The following is a 19,810-nucleotide window of genomic DNA, read 5'->3' as shown; positions in this document are numbered from 1 at the left end:
GTGTGTGTGTGTGTGTGTGTGTGTGTGTGTGTGTGTGTGTGTGTGTGTGTGTGTGTGTGTGTGTGTGTGTGTGTGTGTGTGTGTGTGTGTGTGTGTGTGTGTGTGTGTGTGTGTCACAAATTTCATCACCAGTGCGGTTTGCACGGGCTGTCCTTGTGTGGACCAGATTTTCTCCACAAATGGATAGCCTTCGTCTCTTCGTACTCTTGAGTATCATGAAGCTGTCATGCATCGAATGCGTCATTCATTTTCAAAAGACTACACTTTGAGCCTTTTAGACTGCAGTTGCCTGGGTAGGCAATAGATAGGAAGGCAGCTCATTTTGCCTATTTGTGGGTTCCTCGCCCCCTGCACATTTTTGAACAAGGTTTGTTTACTTCAAACTATTATGGAGGAGTTCATTAATTGCGTTTATCATAGTAAGGTCATATTGGAGTGCTTAACTGTGGCTGATAAATCTGCATCATTCTTGGGTGAAATGTTTCAGGTGTTGTAGTTTAGCTTGTTAATTCTCATTAGTTTGCCAAAATGAGTCATTCGTGGGGTCATCTAAATGAGCTAATTGGTATGATTACATATGCAAATTAGGGGCTAAATGCTAGCGGTTACAAGGTTAATTACTACCTTGCAAGCTTTCTCATTACAGCATAAAAGTTTTTTTCAACTCTTTTATATGCATTAGACTATATGGACATTTTGAAATTACTGACAGCAATTTACAATTTGTAAATTGTCAACATTTATTGGAGTATATTGAAAACAGATATGAACTGTTCAGTGAAACGTTTTGCATCAATCGCTCAAAACAAGAGGGATATATTTAATACTTTCTGTGACCAACACATATCTCTGGTGATATCTTCATTCAGGTTGGTCACTGACTGAAAATAAACAATGTTATAGACCTTATTCACGTTAGCACCATTTTTTATTTTTAATGTGAATGGAAACGAGGCTGTGGGGGATAGACTCGCCTCACCATCTCTTCAATGGCACAAACAGTATAAAGCTGCATAAAGCTCCTAGATCACATCTGATTTTCCACAACTCATGTTGTCTGGAGTTTTTTGTCAACTGAATGTTCTTGAAAATATATTTTTCAATGATTTGTCTGTGGAACAATCCAAAAATGCTTTAAAACTGCAGTACAGCCTATTGAAGAGACTGTAGATCTGTCCCTCTCAGCCTCGTTGTCATTCCAGTCAAAAATCAAAGATGGTGCTGCTGTCAATAACGTCTATGTCTTCGGATGATTTCAGTTTGAACAACCCTTTAAACTTCTTAGAGATATTATTTAGAAAATGTTTTTGCCTCTCACATTCTAAAATCATAAGTTGGTCGAGTGACTGATCCTAGAACACCGTTTTCTTTATATGTCTGATGTTAAAGCTGTTCCATCTGAACTCAGACCTGTGAGCAGAGTATGTGAGTGGAGCAAGGAGTGGAGTGGCATGATTTTGCCTGGAGCGAGGAGCTGGTTTTTAAAAAAATCGGAGAATCCTTTTTTTCTTCTTGCTCCAAGAGTGCTCCACTAATGCTCAATCATGGACAAAACACCTGTTAACGGACCTTAATGCAATAATTCACCACATGTTATACAGTGATAAATACTATTGGCACGATGGAATTTCTGATATAACCCTAATAATTCACGGATATCCCCTATGAAATATTTTGAATCATCATATGAACATTCTAATCAAATGCATCTCGATCTAAACTGTAGGCTATCATTTCCCGCATTAAATAGAATTGAACTTTTAACAACACAAAACACCAACTGAACTAATGTTAATATTACGTAGTTTGACTTTAAGTGATTGCCATCTAAATTAATTTTAGTACCGTAGGCTAATTTATGCGTGATGCATTGGCAGATGAAGCTCACAAATGCGAGTAAGATTTAAAAATCTTTAACATTTCAAACGCTAGTATTTGTAAAAGTGAACTACATGAGACATCTTACCTAGTTTTGATAAAAAAATTAAAAAAAGTGTAGAACAGTCTGAGAATGTATTAATTTTTTTCGTTCGCAGATTTGTAGGACAAGTTTAATTAAAATATGTGCAATAATAGAAAATAATAGGCAATAATGCATAGGCCTAAAATTATTTTAATTGTTTTTGGTAATTTAATAATTTGATTTAATTTAATGTTTTGTTTTTGTTCTGGTCATTTATAATGTTTTTTTGGCGCTCCACTCACATACTCTGCCTGTGAGTTTTGCTAAGGTCTGATGTGATCTCTCTGGCACCCTCTGCAGGTACGAATGGCTCTAAAGAAAGCAGAGAAGGAGTTGGAGTCTCGCAGCTGCTGGTCTCCTCCTGAAGCTCTGCAGAAATGGCTACAGCTCACCCATGAGGTGGAGATACAGTACTACAATATCAAGAAGCAGAACGCTGAGAGACAGCTGCAGGTGGCCAAAGAGGGGGTGAGCCGTGTTTGACACATTCATTCCTTAAGAAAATAGCAAGTCAGAACAATATGGAAAGCATTTGCTAACTAATGTTGAGTGATACAATTTGATGAGAGATGCTTGGTTTTTGTATCAAATATTATAGTTTTAAATATTTATTTTTCATATTTAGACTCTATTATGGATTTTCTAATAATTAACCATATATTTATTGTTGTATACCATACAGTTAAACTAGGATGCTAGAACCTTTGTTTACATATAAACAACAACAACAAAAATACTGTTTGTTTAGAAAGTTGCAGTATGGTTTAAATGTTGAAAAAAGCAATATCTATCAAGTTGCCATCTTTATAATGGCAGAATATGTTTAATGTAAAAGATAAATAATTAAAATGTGTTAATGTGAGTGGTTTGTTTAGGCTGAAAAGATCAAGAAGAAGAGAAATACTATGTTTGGGACGTTCCATGTGGCACACAGCTCTTCACTGGATGATGTAGACACCAAAATACTTTCAGCTAAGTGAGTTCCCCCAGACATGTCATGATGCGTTCCTCTTTGTGGGAAAAAGAACACCCAAAACTAAAGTTAAAACTTCTTGTATCTTGACATGGCTTCTTAGAATTGCAACCTCTGTGGTCCGAGATGCTATACATTTTTGGGGAGGGGTGGTGTAGTAGTAGTAATCAGTTCAGCTAAATAACAAAGTAAGTAAATTGAGCCTAATAAGGTCTTTAAAATTCATGGAAAGTAAATCTTATAAAAAGAAAAATCTTACATTTCTATAGTGAATAGAATTTTTCTGTGGTGCTCAGCTCATTTTATTAGCTAGAAATCACCCTTTGTGAGTGCATTTTCTATAAAATTTTGTTTTTAGTTTTTTAATCCTGTAAACGCATTCCTTTTGGCTATTAGGTCTTACATCCCAGTTTTCTTCTCCCTTTCTCTAGACAAGCTCTGGGTGAGGTCACAGCAGCTTTGAGAGAGAGACTCCACCGCTGGCAGCAGATCGAAATATTGACGGGCTTCACGGTGGTCAATAACCCAGGCCTGCCCTCTCTGGCATCCTCCCTCAACCTGGACCCCAGCTTCATGGGCGGCCGTGGTACACCCCAGCACTTCATGTCCGATGACATGGATGACATGGACGAGGACATAGTGGCACCAGGAACCCTGCAATGTAAGGGCCCGCCGGACAGCTAGTGGCCTGACAAGAGTCAGCCCAGGAATGTTACGGGCCTCTTGACCAAATCCAAAACCCCCTCGTTTAATGCTTTGTAGTACTGCCATGAGCAAGTGCTGTCATAAATGGCTGCATGCACTGAGAATGTTTGCATAGTGTGTTTCTGTTGGAATATTTTTTTATTTCTTCTCCATAATCGGTCTGTATTACTTCAAGGAGAGAAGGAAGATCTTCACTATGCCTTGCTGTCATATGTTTTGGAAAGGGCATTTAAAAATATAAGTATAATAATATGTGTATATATAGGTTTGTACAAATTTGTTTTGTTGTATTGAATTTGATGGAGAGGCTAGAAGAAATAAGTCACGATTTGAGGGCAGATGAAACTCTGAAGTCTAATATTTTGAACTAATGCTTTCTCTGAGTGTGTGAAATTATTTTGTAATGCTAGCTCAAATAAGCCATCAGATTAGTTCTTCCCTAGTGCAAAGCATTAAATAAAATCAGTGATCATTAGGTAATCTGTATTTAAGTTTGATATTTGTATTTCTGATTTCTTAAGCTGATCTCTTTCTATAAGATTGAATAGAATTGCTGTTCCAAGAAAAATTATTTTCAGCTATGAACCAACAACAGATAACAAAACCCCATAAAATCGAAGGCCTGTTTTGCACAGCTCGTTTAAGCAGTGCGCAGGTGGCACTGCTGCATAACTTCAACAGCTGGCACACATGCAGCCTTAACACTGACATCGATTCTGCTGCTTAACTCAACTGCAGATAATAGCAGGATTTCTGGGTTATTTCCTTTTTGATATAGTCTATAAATTTAAAAATGGGAGTGGGTCATTGTAAACTGCATTTTTAAACTGTTTTATGTTCAACACTCAGTGCACAGCAAATAGACAAGAGTGCCACAATTCTTTTTGTAGCTACTTTTCAGCTATGCAAAATAAATACATATGCGCAAAACTGTGAAACGGGCCCAAGAACCCGAACGTCTACTGACAAGTTGCCTCAAGATTTACACAAATCATTAATTGTTTCAATTGGAGAAGTTTCAACATGATTGTAATCATATGTTCTGTAGCACTATGTTTGTAGTTAAGATATTTACAGTCGCACCCTCCCATTGCACCTTACCCCTTCTAGATGCTGCCTGGCTTATGGGCCGTCGAGCGATTGATGTTTGGTCTTTGAGTTCGGACTGCCAGTCATTTTGGAAATACTCTGGTGGGATACAATACCATACCCTTTTCCCAAGTCACTCCTCTCACTTCCTCTTGTTTTCCCTGAACGTCTTTTCAAGTGGTATGCCACCCATCACTCTAGCCACTGCAAGGGGATGCTGGACAGAGTAAATCACTGCCAGTGCACACGGTTTCCACATCTCACAATCTTGCTGTTGTCCACGGCTGTGAAAATGGCTTACTCTGAAATGGCTGATATCTCTCTTTGTCTGTTTTTAAAAATCTATGAAGGTATTTACACACTGTCTGGTTTTCTTTAAACTTGGGACGATTCTTAAGTTAAACCTTTTGTCGTTTTTTAATCATTTTTATTTCAAGGTGCTACGAGCAATTTGTAATGGTTTTGCTAAAGCGCCTTCACCCTTTCACCAAATCCCTGCTCTCCAAAGAAATATCAGCCAACCTGAATACACGAAATGATTCACAGGCAGAGAATGTTTCTGTGTGTGGGCCAGCTGTCTGAATCTTTTTAGCTGTTTACAGAGTCAAGGACTGTCATAGAGACAGATAGGATTTCTGAGGGCACCTTTTAATTATTATTATTATTATTATTATTTTCAAAATCACTTTACTATTGTAATAAAGAGAATATTGTGTGTAATTGGATTCAGGTCAACTTTTAAACATTTTGTTTTCCAAACCAAGTTTCATGAACACTCCTAGTGTAGCTAATAATTAATCTCTTGGATCTTACAGCAGCATTAAGCAATTCTCATTCATGAGAACTCTCATAGAAACGAGAATATAAAGTGATGCATGAATCATTATTTAGGGTCAGAGCTTGTCTTCAACTTCCCTTTTGTCAGTTTTTGTTAAAAGCTGTTGATCCTGCACCTTTTTTCTGTCCTAGCACCGGAGTCTCACCTGAGTTTCCTGCTTCACGTTATCCAGCCTGCAAACCTTCACCTAACATGTTATTTCAGTTTCTTCCTGCTCTGTATTGCGGCTCTGAATGACAGTGTTGTTTTTTGCTCCTACAGCTCCCAGTATGATGTCACTCCGCCAACGCCACATGGACCCACAGCTGGCTCTTGGCTCGCAGAGGTTGGTAGATACCTGTCTTTTGCCTGGTGGGCAAGAAGGGGAGGGTTGCTCGTACTCATCCTGGTCAAGGGGAGCACTACGTCAGACGCGCAGCCAATCATTTGGGCAGTTCTCTTCAGACTCATTGGGGCTGCCTCCACTTTCCTCGGCCATGTCCCATCCCTCCATCTACTCCACCTCTGCATCCCACACTCCCCACTCCTCCTTCGTTCCCGTCCCTCATGCAACCCACTATCACTCTTCATATTTCCAGCCCTTGGACACCATCCCAGACATCCCCTCTGATGAAAGCCCACAGAGCTGCGGCAACTATGGGTATCGCTTTATTCTGGTGTGCTTGTCATTTGGTGCTGCTCACCTTGCATGAGTTTGGGATTTTATCAGAAACACTTAAAACACCACTTTTACCTCAAACACTTCACACCTTTTAGTGTTTTAGAGTTTTGTTTCTGCTTCTGTTATTGGCTACAATGCAATGCTGTCTTCATGACTGTTGTGTCTAGATCAGTTATTCCCAAACCTGTTTCTGATGTCTCCATGTTCCAAGACCTGAAATGGGTCTGTCAGATAAGGGAGACATCCAATATGTGTGTTGGGGGGGCCTCCTGGAACAGGGTTGGGGAAACTCAGGTCTGTGTGATAACCTCATTCTGTAAAACTCTTGCAAGATACACATTAGGTTAGGGTGCAGTGCAGGGTTTCCCAATCCTGGTACTGGAATATCTCCAACTCTGCATATTTTGGATACATCAAACACACCTGATTCAACTCATTACCTCATTACCATTAGTACAGTACAGAACCCTTGATCTGTGTAAAACCTTGAGTCGCATGCAACATTCATACTTTGTTTATTGTGTTTGTTTGGAAACCCTAGCCCCACTTAGTGGCTGCAAATACGAATATCACAAGACCCAGATGGAGAGTTCCTTCTAAATAACCACTTTTCTGCAGAATTTAGTTCCAACTCTTCTAAACTCACCTGAACAACTAATCAAGGTCCTCAGGTTTACTTGAAAATAACAGACAGATTTGGAAATGATCTGTATGAAGGTGGCTCTCCTGGTGTAGGAATGAGTAATCCTGGTCTAGATGGTAAACCTTGTTCTGCCTAACTTTTGCCAGATTCAAATGTGCCACTACCAGGCTTACTGCTTCTACACACTATTAGTGTTTCCCAATCCTGGTCCTGGAGTATCCCCAACACCACACAGATTTGATGTCTCCCTAATCTAACACACCTGATTCTACTCATCAGCTCATTAGTAAAGGCTCAAGTTGGTGGGAATACTGCAAACAGCATTTCTAAAAGGACAAGACCCACCACTCTGATATTCTCATTGGTCAAGAGACCCCCACATCAGAGGCATTGCACCATGCATATTGAAGTCAGTTGTGTTCGACTTCATGCAGCGCTGAGCAGACTTATCTTGCCAAACTTGAAGCAGTGCTTCTCGGTTAGACATTTTGTCTGATTTCTGATGCCATCACCATGACAAATGCCATCAAAGTACCACAAGAGCTATTTGAGAACAGCTGTATGGCTCAGCTGCTGAAGTTACTCCCGAGCGGCTACAAAAGTTCTGATGCTGACACAGCTTATTTGTGTTTGGCCAGACTTGCAATGTGACAACGGTGACGTGTGTTTCATGGGCTGCGTTCGCAATCATGCTTTGTCAGTCTATGGCAGAAATGTATGTTAGTATGCCAATACCAAGGCGTTTATTCTTACACCTCCAGTTCGGCAAAAACGTACATCATGTTTATATAATTTAATTTTGTGTTTGTCATAGCAATATCGTGTTTATACATAAACATTAAAATGATTACAAATACTTTATTGGTATTAAAATAATAAAGGCTTTTATTGGACTTTATTGAACACACAGCAGTCATTATTATAAGCAGCACAATCTTTTCAATGAATAATGTTTCTGGTTATTATACAGTATGTAAAGTTCAAGCATCTGTCTATCTGAATTCCATGATTGTCTACAATCTGATGTAGGTTTTGCATGTGACTGGAAGCACTAAAGTGTTAAGCTTGAAGGCTCTCTTTTCAACTTCTCCCCTGACTGCAGCTGGCAAGTCTTGCTGATCAGTAAATCAAGAGTGGGACACCTAATTAAACTAATCTACTTTGTAGACACGCTTGCATATATATGAATGTTACATGTGATTTTCACAAGACTCTTTGAGGGTTATCATCTAGACATGACGTTTTCTTTATATAGCTTGTAACTTGGAGGCCATTTTCTTTCTGATCTAAATGCATCATTGATCCTTGCACCCTTTGCCTCTTATATTTAATCATTTTCATACCTGCATGCCCACTGAAGTGCGTGTGTGCGTGCGTGGGTGTGTATTTTGCTTTTCAGGTTTTGGGTAGTTGAGGCCTGACATGTGCTTTTAGATGACTTTTGTAGTCCTATGTTAGCTTGTTCATGATTTCACTGTGTTGTTCAACTCCATGGTGAGTTCAAGTAGCTGCAAACCTAATGTTTATTAGATTCTTGGAAACCATTACATGTGTCTTGGTTATATAGAATGTGAATTGTTGGACTGATCTGATATCTCAAGTGTGTTCTCCCAAATCTAACTTGGCCATTTCTTTCATAGGGACCTGAACCGCTCCGACTCTGATTCCTCCTTATGTATATCCCAGACTGGTGAGCAGCTACGCCTTTCCTACAGCTCCAAAGGCTTCCCTATAAAGCCCACCTCCCTTTTACACGGCCCCCACTCACGCTCCGAGGAGGGTGCCCCCTCCCATTCGCACACTCCCAACGGAGGCAACCGAATCCCAGATGGGGGTGCCTCTCTGGATGGAGGTTCTGATAGCCCCATTTTAATGAAAAAGGTGTACGGCATTGAGAAATCCGCCAGCATGAGCGAGATCCATGTCTCGCAGATGGTGATGTCCATGTCAGAATCCTCACATTCCCTTAGCCCCAACTCCACTGAACCCGACACTCCTTCCCCCACTGGACTGATTGGGGGCAAGGTAGGAAGCCGCATCCCTCAGATCTCCTCAAAAAAGAGCCCCCTAGAGGAGGACTGCGGTTCCATATGTGAAGATACTGACTCTGCTTCCAGTCGCAAGAAACACACCTTCAAGATCTTCAAGAAACAGAAGAAATAAGAAAACCTGGACTACTGTTATTTTTTTTTTCCCTCCCTACTTTTGTTGTTACAATGAATGTTTAGATTTTTTTTTTCCTCCTCCTGGTCAGAAGTTGGCACAACCAAATTCCTTTTCAAGGTCTTTGTGGGAACATTTTGTCTTTTTTAGAGGAATTGTATTTTCAGAGGAACAACAGCATGGATTTTTAGGAAGGGTGGGAATGAATCACTAGTGGGAATGGGTTTGAGTATATTTTTTTGGGACTGTATCAGATAATTTATTCAGCAGGAGCCAGTGCCAGACTTTCAAAGGATTCTTCCACCTGATGGACTTTTCTTTCCTTGTATAATCCGTATCTGTTTGCATGTCTAAGCCTTTGTTTGATTGAACTTTGAATGCTTCTAGATGCTTGCTTGGTTCTTGTTCCCCTTTGCTTAAACAAAATATCCTGGTTCTTTTGTTTCTACCATCACAAACTCTCCTTTGTCTTTCAAGTTAAAACAAATCGTCGACTGGACATTTAATGGTACTCTTCAGTGTTCATCAGTGGTGAGAAAACTGTACAAGGGCTGAACTATTGTATGAAACTCCCCTAAAATATGTTGCACTATTCTGAATGTTAATGTGTTGGTTTTGTAAAAAAAAACTAATTGTGAGGACATGCTGGAAACACAAACATGTTTACGCAAATCAAGACACTGAACGTATCTCCAAGGCTTCAGGGATTTCTGGGATGTGGTGGAATTAATCGATTACAAATTTTGTGTAGATCATTCCAAATCATTGAGACAATACAAGGTGGTTTATGCATATGCACATGAAAGTTCTGATGTGATGTTTTTTTTGTTTTAAACATTTACTGTAAAATTGTGGCCTCATTCATTGACTGTTTCCATTGACATTGGAGACCCTATATAGAGACCCCATTTAAAAAATGCAAATGATATATTATTACAGCTTTAAGAGGTCTTAAGAACAGTTTGTCAGCTTTGTTTAAAATGGCAAGCCAAAGCCTCTGTACATAAAATGTATACACTTCTGCAAGTTAAAATTTCTTCTTCATAAGAGCACAGATCTAAGACTTTGAAATACTTTAATTGGTCTTAAATACTTACAGATTGTTTTGGATACATTGTCCAAATTCTGGTGGAATGACTGAAAAATTGCATTAGAGAATTAGTTCTTCTGAAGTCATCTGTAAAAGAGTGCATTGATAAACTTTAACTGGTAAATGTTTACTTCAAACTTTTTCAACTGTTTTAAAAAAATATGGCATATGTTTTGTCCCACAGAAAGCGTAATCTTTGATTTTGAGTGCTGTTTGAGTGAAAGCAGGCTAGGCCACATACTATTTATGTTATAATGGAGTGGTTTGCTTTTAAGTGGTCAGACTTTTAGGGTTTAACCACTGTATACATTTACAGAGATTGGAGACCAGTTTCTGTTCTTATGATTTACATGATGTTCCCCAAGATAAATTAATCTTTATCAAAGAGCAGTAAAACGCACAAGCATATTTTGCATATAAAGAGTAAGGGGATTTTAAAAATTTTTTTAGGTTTGGTTCTGCAGTAAAGGAATAGTTCACCCACAAATGTCATTATGTGCTCCTCTTTATGTGGTTTAATATAGAATATTCTTGCAGCTCTTTTCCATATAAAGTGAATGAGGGCTTAGGTTGTCAAACTTCAAATTGAATGGATTATTGGCTCTGCTGTACTTGAGAACCGGATCAGATTTATGAACAAAGCATTCAGACCGGTTTGTAAAAGATATAGATAGTCAGAACTTTTCTTCCACAAATCGGGCATTGCTACACTCATGACTTCTAACGAATGCGCCATAGAAAGCTGGGGCTGAATAATGACTTCGATTTTGACGACTTAAGTTACCCGCACAATCGCTTTCATAGGCTTGTGGATCAGTTTCATGATACTTTGGTGGTGAATTCAAAAGTTCACCTTTTGTGTTCCACTGATGAAAACAAAAAAAGTATTTTAATGTATTTTAAACATTTAAGACATTATAGTTACATTACTTTGAAACTATGTGTATCATGCTTTATAAAAGTGGCTTGTCTAAACAGACAGAATTTTTATTTTTTGGTGAACCATTCCTTTAACTTATTAACTGGGTGAGATATTGCTCTATGCATTTCATTGGCTTCTACCTACGAGTTTTAAAATCAACTAATCTGGAGTCAAACCTAAGCAATGCAGCACGAAATATGATTCTCTGTCGATTTTTTTGTGAATGATGGTAAAGGACCATATTCAAATGTATATTAACCAATCAGTCTTTACCAGATTTACCAGAACTGTTGGTCAGATGTATTTGTTTCATCTGTGCCACTTTTGCACGAAGAAGCTCTTTTATGTCGGTGTGCGGCGTGTCGGTCCGGTCCAGTAAACTGCACTTCACTGTGTTGATGCATGTTCTCAACAACGGATGGGAAAAGATGGGGGGCTGTTTTACACACTGTCTCCCTTTAGATCTTTTCCTGTTCACTTCTCTGTTTGAGTTGTTTATGCCTATAATGTACAGTACAGCGAGAGGTGGGAAAACAGAAAAAAATGTGTATCTTCTGTAATGTTCAAATCTGTAGTCTTCAAAATTGATGGCACTCCTGCATGAAAGCAATAAAAAAAGGTTTTAAAAGAAAACAGATTTCCGTTGTTTTGTTGCCATTCATATATGTGAGAACTATAAAATTATATTAAATCGAACTAAAGAATAAATAAAATTGCATAAAGTTATTCCAATTTTGAGGGGGCAATCTTTTTTTTGTTATTTAGGTGATTAGCAAATATTAAAGACAGTACAAAAAATTGTATTACATGAAAATTGTTAATTTAATTGTAGGCCTAAATAGTGTATACATACATTACGGTTTGACTCGCCTCAACTCTACTTGCTTTACTTTTATGAGTTTACATTTCCACTACAGTTTAGTGCCTCATCAGCGTGGGTGGGATTATAGGCTGATTGTCATAGTTGAGCCGCCTCTACTGCCGTGACATTTTAAACACGGACACAAACTGTCCAAAACAGTAACGCAACCGCTAGCTGTTAGCAGCTAGCTCATTGTGCTGCATAAAGCAGTTGTTGCATGGTGATTTTACACAAGTGTAACAATTAAATTGGCCTGGTTGTTTTAGAAGCAAGCTTCCAGTTGCTGGTCAACTAAATAAAGTGAAGCTCTCAAGCAGAGTATAGAGTTAACTTAACAAAACGTACCATCTCCATCGTGGCTGAGTCCAGGGCACTCTCCCTCCCATTGCTCGCCTGTTTAGATAGGCGTCCATTTGGTCGAACAACTTCCACTTTTCCTTGATGGTTCTGTAGTCACTTTTACGTTTTTTGACTTAGGGGGGTGAATTTTGTGTGACTTTAACCAAAGAAATAATTTTTTTTAATGGAAAAAGGTCTAGCACTAAAAAAGTTTAGCATTTTGGTTACAGTATATTGATGTTTTTTTATGCATTTCACACACATTTTAGACATCAGCAATTTATTAAGAAAGCTGAGCCCATGCAAGAGTCTTCATATTGTTTAAAGCTTAAGTTTCACCTTACAGTTTTCTGTTTACATAAGAGGGCTTGAATGTTTTGGGCAGGTTTAAAATTAACCTGAAGCTGGATGACACGCAAGGTTATTTTGTGATTGGTGGTTGTAAATTTACGAGTGGCATTGAAGGATATTACGGGCCGACTACATACTATCGCACCCAGGGGCTCCCAGATGACCAGGTGAGATATGAAACCTTGCACTTTCAGATCCATAATCACTTAAAGGAATATTTGAGGCACTAAATTGTTGGAGGATTTGAAGGCAGAAATGTGAAGCTTATAATTTTATAAAATCACTTGCATTAATTCTTCTGATAAAATGAATGTATTATTTGAGCTGTAAAGTGGTTTAGATTTTTTCAGTCGTTTTAGGGTTTGTTGACATTACATCGTCTTGACAAACAAGTATAACATTTTGTTACTTGTAATAGTGTGCACCATTGAGTCATAAACAATAAGACCATACATTAAGTAAATAGGGTCATGTTTGATTTCATGTTGACTTTAATCATTTTGTGCATTCAGGACTGTTTGTCTGAGCAAAAGCAACATTGATGTAGTGTGAAAGGGCATGATACTGAGTCTAGAACAATCTGCAGCATTAATATGGACTAAACAAACATTTTCACAGGCTGAGATTCACCTTCCTCATGTAATATCAAAGGTTAATATACCTGGATGGTTCCAATCCTGTAGGAAATTCAAATCAGAACTTTTCCTCATCCGCTTTACAGAGAATCTCATGTAAAACACATCCAGTGTCCACTAGAGAGCAATAGACCAAACATATTTTTTACAGCGCTTGCAAGGCAACGGTATACTGATATTCTTTCAACATTCTGGTTCGGGTTTGTTCTTAGCCCATAAACGTAAGTATTAAACTGAATTACTTGAATTACTCTGCCTATATATTTTTATATTACTTGTCAGATATAATTTAAACAGGTGCTATAAATATCACACCTGTCTCTGTAACAGCCCTAGGCTCCATAAAAGCGTCGAAAAAGATATCCACGGACTGAGGCCAGATCGTTTGTTCAGCCAATCAAAAGACTTTCTGCCTGTCAGTTATTGTGTATGTTAACAGGACAGTCCTGTCTGCTCGTTTAAGTTCCGGTACAATGTCCTGCTCCTGTGAAACGCTCATGGTTGGACAGCTGTCTTTGGATGGTGGGGTTTTGAAAAGAGGGGGCGTGTCTAATTGAACAGCTAAATCTGGCGGAAGTTCCAGAAGAGCTAAAATCACATACAGCGCCTTTAAAAGGGTCATGACATGAGTGATCAAATTTCCTTTAACTTTTGACATAAAAGAGGCCATTTTACTATAAATAATAATCCTTCTGCAAAAAGAGCATTTGTTTAAGCCAAGCTGCCAAAACAACTCATTCTCTACTTCCTCCACATTGTGATGTCACACTGTGGTAGATATTTGCATCTGATCGCCTCCACAACTACACATCAACGCGTACTTTATTACTTCCATAGCACTGCCCAGTAGCGGTGAGCAGTGAGATGGCATGAGGTGAGAGCAGGTCAGTCAAGAGTAGAGAGCCAATCACAAAAGTGGGCGTTTACTCATCAAGTCTTAAAGGAGAAGCAGCAACATAACCGAGTGTTTCTGGCAGAGGGTTCAAATGAAGGTGGAAAATTATCATGTTTTTTGTGTGTGTGTGTGCAAAAAACTTTACTAATTTTATAAATGAACCTCAAGTAACATTCAAATTATAAAAAATACATGTCATGACCCCTTTAAAGGTTGAAAATGTGAACTCACATTGCTTGAATGTTCATCATTCAAAATGTAACTAAATAGTGTTTGGTCTTGTCTTCTTTGCATTGAACTATTTACACTACACAGTGACAATATGATGATGATGTGAAGTCGACAGAACATTTATTTACTCAGAACCTAAAACCGTCAACACTATTCTTTTGCTTCCTTTTAAGCACTGTTATTTCCTTCAGAGAATAAATATTTATATATATTTTATATGACTATTTATATCTAGACAGCTCTTTGGACACATACACAGAGCTTGTACTGAATTACAGTTCATCAAACTCAACAGAAGAGTTTACATTCTTCGAATCGCTGAAAAATACTTACAGCCATCAAGTTGCACATTTACCAAGCTCCTGTCACAGAAATATGGTATTATACATTATGCAGTGCATTTATACAGCTGATGTAATTGAAGATGGCAATTATGTTACATATTTGTAATTTCTGCATATTGTGATCTCTTTCGTAGGCAGAGTGGATGCTGCAGTGGTGGGCAGAAAGTTGTATTCTCTGGTGCTGCGTAAGCTGTTTATGAACAGGCTGATGCCTTATTTTGCCTTACAGTCAAGCTTTTTAGGAGACTACAGAGCACTACATCTGTCTGCTGTGCTCTACAGCAGTGGGTTTGCAGTCAAGAGGCAGCCGTACAAGGTATGTTTGTGTGTAACTGAAGGTTTAAGCACTTAAAGGTTACTCGGCCACTCAAAAATGGAAAATGTCATTTTTATTTAGTTATTTACTTTCTGATAAACACAATGAGAATTTCTGAAAAAGTGGATTTTCAAAGGGGGAAAATCGATTATTATAATTGTTTTTCAATACCAAAAAAGTAGGAAGTGCTAGACCTTAGCGTGTGCAATATGTAATCTTATCTTTGTGGACATTGGATAAGCCATGCTGTATTATAAATCAAAGAATGAATTAGCAGTTTGAAATGTAGTCTCATCCATGGCACTGCAGGCTTGGCTGCTGTCCCTACTGGCAGATCAGAGGGACTTGAGACTGGCCCTGCTGCGTCTCGGGCACATGCACCATATCGGTGACCCCTGACCGTGACCTCTCTTATGCCTATTACATCAACATTGCGAGACAAACCAGCTTAGATCAGAAGAAACCAACCCCACAGCAAGTAAGAGCATCAAGTGATTATAAACTGATTCTGTTCCTAAAAACATTGGGGTGGGGCATATTGTTAATGGTCTGCACTTATACTGTATAGCGCCTTTTTAACCTTAGTGGTATTCAAAGCACTTTACACTGCATCTCATTCACCCATTCACACACCAATGACAGCAGAGCTGCCATGCAAGGCGCTAGCCTGCCATTGGGAGCAACTTGGGGTTCAGTGTCTTGCCCAAGGACACTTCGGCATGTGGAGTCATGTGGGCCGGGAATGGAACCGCCAACCCTGCGATTAGTGGACAACCCGCTCTACCACCTGAGCCACATATCAAAGGGCTCATCTCTTTTTAAAATAGCCAACAGGCTTTAGTTGATGTCAGCCATAAATCTGATTTGATACTTATTGTTGCTAGTCATAGTCAGGTGTTATTAGGGGGAGGGGTGTCTTTCTAGAGAGTATTTTATTGGACAAAAGTTTCGAAGAGAACGACGTGAATTTTATATGCATATATGGCCTAAAAGTTCATTTTGTCAACTTTTAGGGTGTATACTAGAATATAGATGGCTTCAAAGCTAATAGACATGAACTATGGGGCTTTTAAGTTCGTATTACATTTTTCTTGTCTAATTATTTCTGAAATATTAGTATTGAGCAATGTGAAACTCATAATGCAATATGAGCTTCACTTTAATGAGTTTTAATAGGTCTCCTAGATATGACTCAGGTTTGCATTTCAAATGCAGACTGCAAACTGAATGTTCATTTTCTCAGTAGACTTTTGTTGAGTTAATTCGCTTGTCCCGAGAGCATGTTTGAAAATGACAGTGACAACTCGGACAGTCTTTAAAAGTCAACATGCATTTTAGGGGCAGAGCGAGCTGTTGCATTTTAATGAAACATTAAGTACCAAATTGCGTGATCCTATCTCCATGAAAGACTATGCCATTTTGCTCGTTACAGTTAGAGTATTCATAATTTCTGATCAAATATACATGAATATGACAAAAATGATTGAGATTACTACTTACACTACCAGTCAAAAGTTTGTGCATAATTGACTTAATTTTTTCTCTCGTGATCTTAAAAAACTATTGATCTGATTACTTATGCTGAAATTAGTGTTGTGGACAAATATAAATATTAATTTGTTTAAAAAAAAGAAAAAAAAAGAAACATGTTCAAAATAGCTTAGTTAGAGCAGCCAACAAATGTCCTGCATAAATAAATGTCCTTCAATACTATTTTAAAAGCATCTCAGTGTCCAATTTCTTTGGACACACTATGTGATTTTCATACTTAATTTGGTCTTATTTTATACAGTAGTTTCAATGACTTAGATGACATAGTATTATTCGTAAATATGGAAAATAGTACAAATAAAGAAGGATTATTTGGGTCCAAACTTACTGGTAGTGAACATGAATTATGTGATATTTCTGGCCAGTAGAGTGCACTCTTGCAAATATGAAGTGTGTTGGCATTTCAAATGGCAGATCAGGTGGTTTACTGATTATTAATTTCTTGCATGAATAGGGCCGATGAGTTCCACAAGATGTGAAAAGGGCTGTTACATTTCTGAAGAAAGCAAGAGAACAGGTGTTGTATTAAAAAAGTTATTTTGGTGATATTTGTCTTTATTTTATATTGTCTTTATTCATACTTCAAACTCAACATGAAATAAAATCTCCCGGTTATATTACACATTTCTATTTGACAATAAAATTCCATCACATTGAATTGAGTAAACTTTAATAATAATAATAATAATAATAATAAAAACTTTCTTTATTTAAAAAAAAATAAAAAAAATAAAAAATAATAATTTAAAATGTATTTTTTTTTAACACTACACAATGAAATGTTATGTCATTTTGTTATTATATTCAAATACGTATACCTTAAAAATAGGCAAAAAAATTAAAATAAAGTAAAAATAAAATTGGATTGAGTGTTCTTTATAATCTGTTATTAAAGTATAATAACTTGCCCTGCCTCTGAAATTATTTTTTATTTCAGTTAAGGTCACCAAGCGCTCTTATTTTCGACCCCTTCCCTACTGTAGCCACAACTACGAATGAAGATTGAAGTAATAATTTTTTTGGTTTAGTATAAAAAAATACATCAAATGAATTGGGTTGTGGACGGGCGGACTGGGAAGAGAAATCGGGTCGCTGTTCACAGTGGCTCAGTGGTTGAGGCTCAGGGTTACTGGGTTACTGACCAGAAGGTCGGGGGTTCAATCCCCAGCACCACCAAGATGCCACTGTTGGGCCCTTGAGCAAGACCCTTAACTCCAGGTTGCTCCGGGGGGATTGTCCCTGTAATAAGTGCACTGTAAGTCGCTTTGGATAAAAGCGTCTGCCAAATGCATAAATGTAATGTTAATGTAAATGTTCTTTTCTGTATATTGCTGCCTCCTTCAGCATATCGTGGTGCCGTTTTGGGACCCGTTTTGCATAATGAGGCGGCCCATTTCAGCTTATCGTGGCCGGCCCTTTGGGAAAAGTCCCGGTTCTCTCGATGGCTAGTCCCCCTGGTTTTGAACAGTATTTTGTGTTATTATGATGTGCATCTGCCACTTGAGCTTATTGCTACAATTTTATAAATAAAGTTTTTTAATAGACAGAAATAATTGTTTTTGGCTTTAATAGCTCAAAGTTAAATGAGAAGTATGCAATCCACATCACTGTAGAATATCTGATAGAACTGTACCAGTCAAGCTGCTAGACATCAGAGACATTTGTATGATGTTTTTGTATCTCTGTCTTGCAGGGGTTTGTTCTGGATATCACTGCTCTGGGATGATACTAGAAGCAGTTTGAGAAAGATTATGAGAAGGCCGTACATCTGTAGGAAGAGGCTGATGCCAAGGGTCACCCTGATGCTGCCATGAATCTGGGAGTTTTCCATTCACAGGGCCTCTATCCTAGACACACTGCAGACCAGGCATGATAAAAGCCTTTTAAACACATTATTGAATTTGCACATACTCTATATGGATTTGTGATTTCATACTTGCTATAACTTCTAGTTTTGCTGTATTATCGGTTTAAGGCAGTTTACTTCCTGAAGTCAGCCCAGAGAGGACATATGAATGGTGGCATTGAATTAGCTGAAGTATGGATTCATGGGATCCCTGGCCAAGTGGCCCGGCGTCCAGCAGATGCTGTTCTGTAAGTATATGACGTCTGTATGGCTGTATGTAACTCTAAAGAATATGTTGTGATTATATGCTTGTTTAAGATTGAAAAGAGTATACATTACAGACAATAATGAACATTTTATGACAATTTACACACCACGCACAGTATAAATTACAATAAATAAACAAGATTGGAAAGAGGAAAAATTATACGCATTTCAACTTATCGCGGCCCATTCGGCCCTTCGGGAAAAGTCCCGGTTCTCATTTTGAGCACATATGTTTTACTTCAACAGTCACATGCTGTCTAGTCTCAAATACTTGAAATCCACTAAAGTATTTTACGGCATCCATAGCTCTAATCCGATCTGACTAGATTAGTCCTGATAATATTAAAATTAAAATTCTTCATATTTATATTAGGATGATGCAAAGGTCGGTCGGTCTGTCTGTCTGTCTCGTCTCTCTCTCTCTCTCTCTCTCTCTCTCTCTCTCATTGTTGCAGGATAATGGCTTTGATTTATTATCTCAGTGCAGCAGAGAGTGGATTAGAAGTCGCTCAGTTTAATGTGGCGTACCTGTGCGAACTCAACTCTGTGAGTCTCGTCTAAACACTTGCTCTACATTCAGATGAATATATTCACTTGATTGGCTTTGACAGATGATTTCTCCATTACAGGGCTCTCTGCATCCAGGACTGGCGACTCTGTGCACGTTAATATTCTATAACATGTTAAAACAGGCCCAAGATCATGCTCCTTATGGCAAATATGGCTGTGATTAAAGGAATAGTTCTATCAAAAATTAAAAACGTTAGGTAGAGTGTTTAACATACATGAAAAGTGGATAGTAATTTATACTACCAAACTTCAAAAAGCACCATAAGTCTTTGTTTACATTTTAAGTCCACCCCTCTGCCGTAGCTATGAAAACGAGATGCAAGGACTACCTTTTAGAGTCAGTCATTCTGTCTAACGTCTCATTTTGGGTTTCACAGATTAAAAGAATACTGGGTTGGATTGGGATAAGGGTGATGGAATGATTATAACATTTCCATTATTGGGTGATCTATGATATGGACAGGTAAAAGTGAATGAAAGAATGTGTCATGCAGTAGAATAAAAAATATTGTTGAATGTAACCCAGCGTGTGGTGTAGGGTGGCAGTCATTCATGA

General features: G+C 38.2%; 1 protein-coding gene and 1 pseudogene across 3 annotated transcripts in view; both read left to right on the top strand.

The window, feature by feature from the left end:
* The window catches only part of LOC127631840 (stromal interaction molecule 1-like), a 58,239-nt gene extending 46,561 nt beyond the window's left edge, over nt 1-11,678 (top strand). Inside the window, exons 9-14 of one of the 3 annotated variants that reach the window (XM_052110214.1) lie at nt 2,264-2,431; nt 2,839-2,939; nt 3,368-3,597; nt 4,752-4,832; nt 5,830-6,208; nt 8,513-11,678. In XM_052110214.1, the coding sequence (XP_051966174.1) occupies nt 2,264-2,431; nt 2,839-2,939; nt 3,368-3,597; nt 4,752-4,832; nt 5,830-6,208; nt 8,513-9,035 (1,482 nt within the window). In that variant the 3' untranslated portion in view covers nt 9,036-11,678. The remainder of the gene's footprint in view (nt 1-2,263; nt 2,432-2,838; nt 2,940-3,367; nt 3,598-4,751; nt 4,833-5,829; nt 6,209-8,512) is intronic. The other 2 variants (XM_052110213.1, XM_052110212.1) reach the window with 2 other exon arrangements.
* Nucleotides 11,392-18,314, top strand: LOC127631709 (protein sel-1 homolog 3-like; annotated as a pseudogene).
* Nucleotides 18,315-19,810: the final 1,496 nt, after the last annotated feature.

The sequence above is a fragment of the Xyrauchen texanus genome, chromosome 38 (genome assembly GCF_025860055.1).
Source record: "Xyrauchen texanus isolate HMW12.3.18 chromosome 38, RBS_HiC_50CHRs, whole genome shotgun sequence".
Lineage (NCBI taxonomy): Eukaryota > Metazoa > Chordata > Actinopteri > Cypriniformes > Catostomidae > Xyrauchen > Xyrauchen texanus.
Note: the sequence above shows the minus strand (reverse complement) of the source record. Positions and strands in the feature narration are given on the sequence as shown.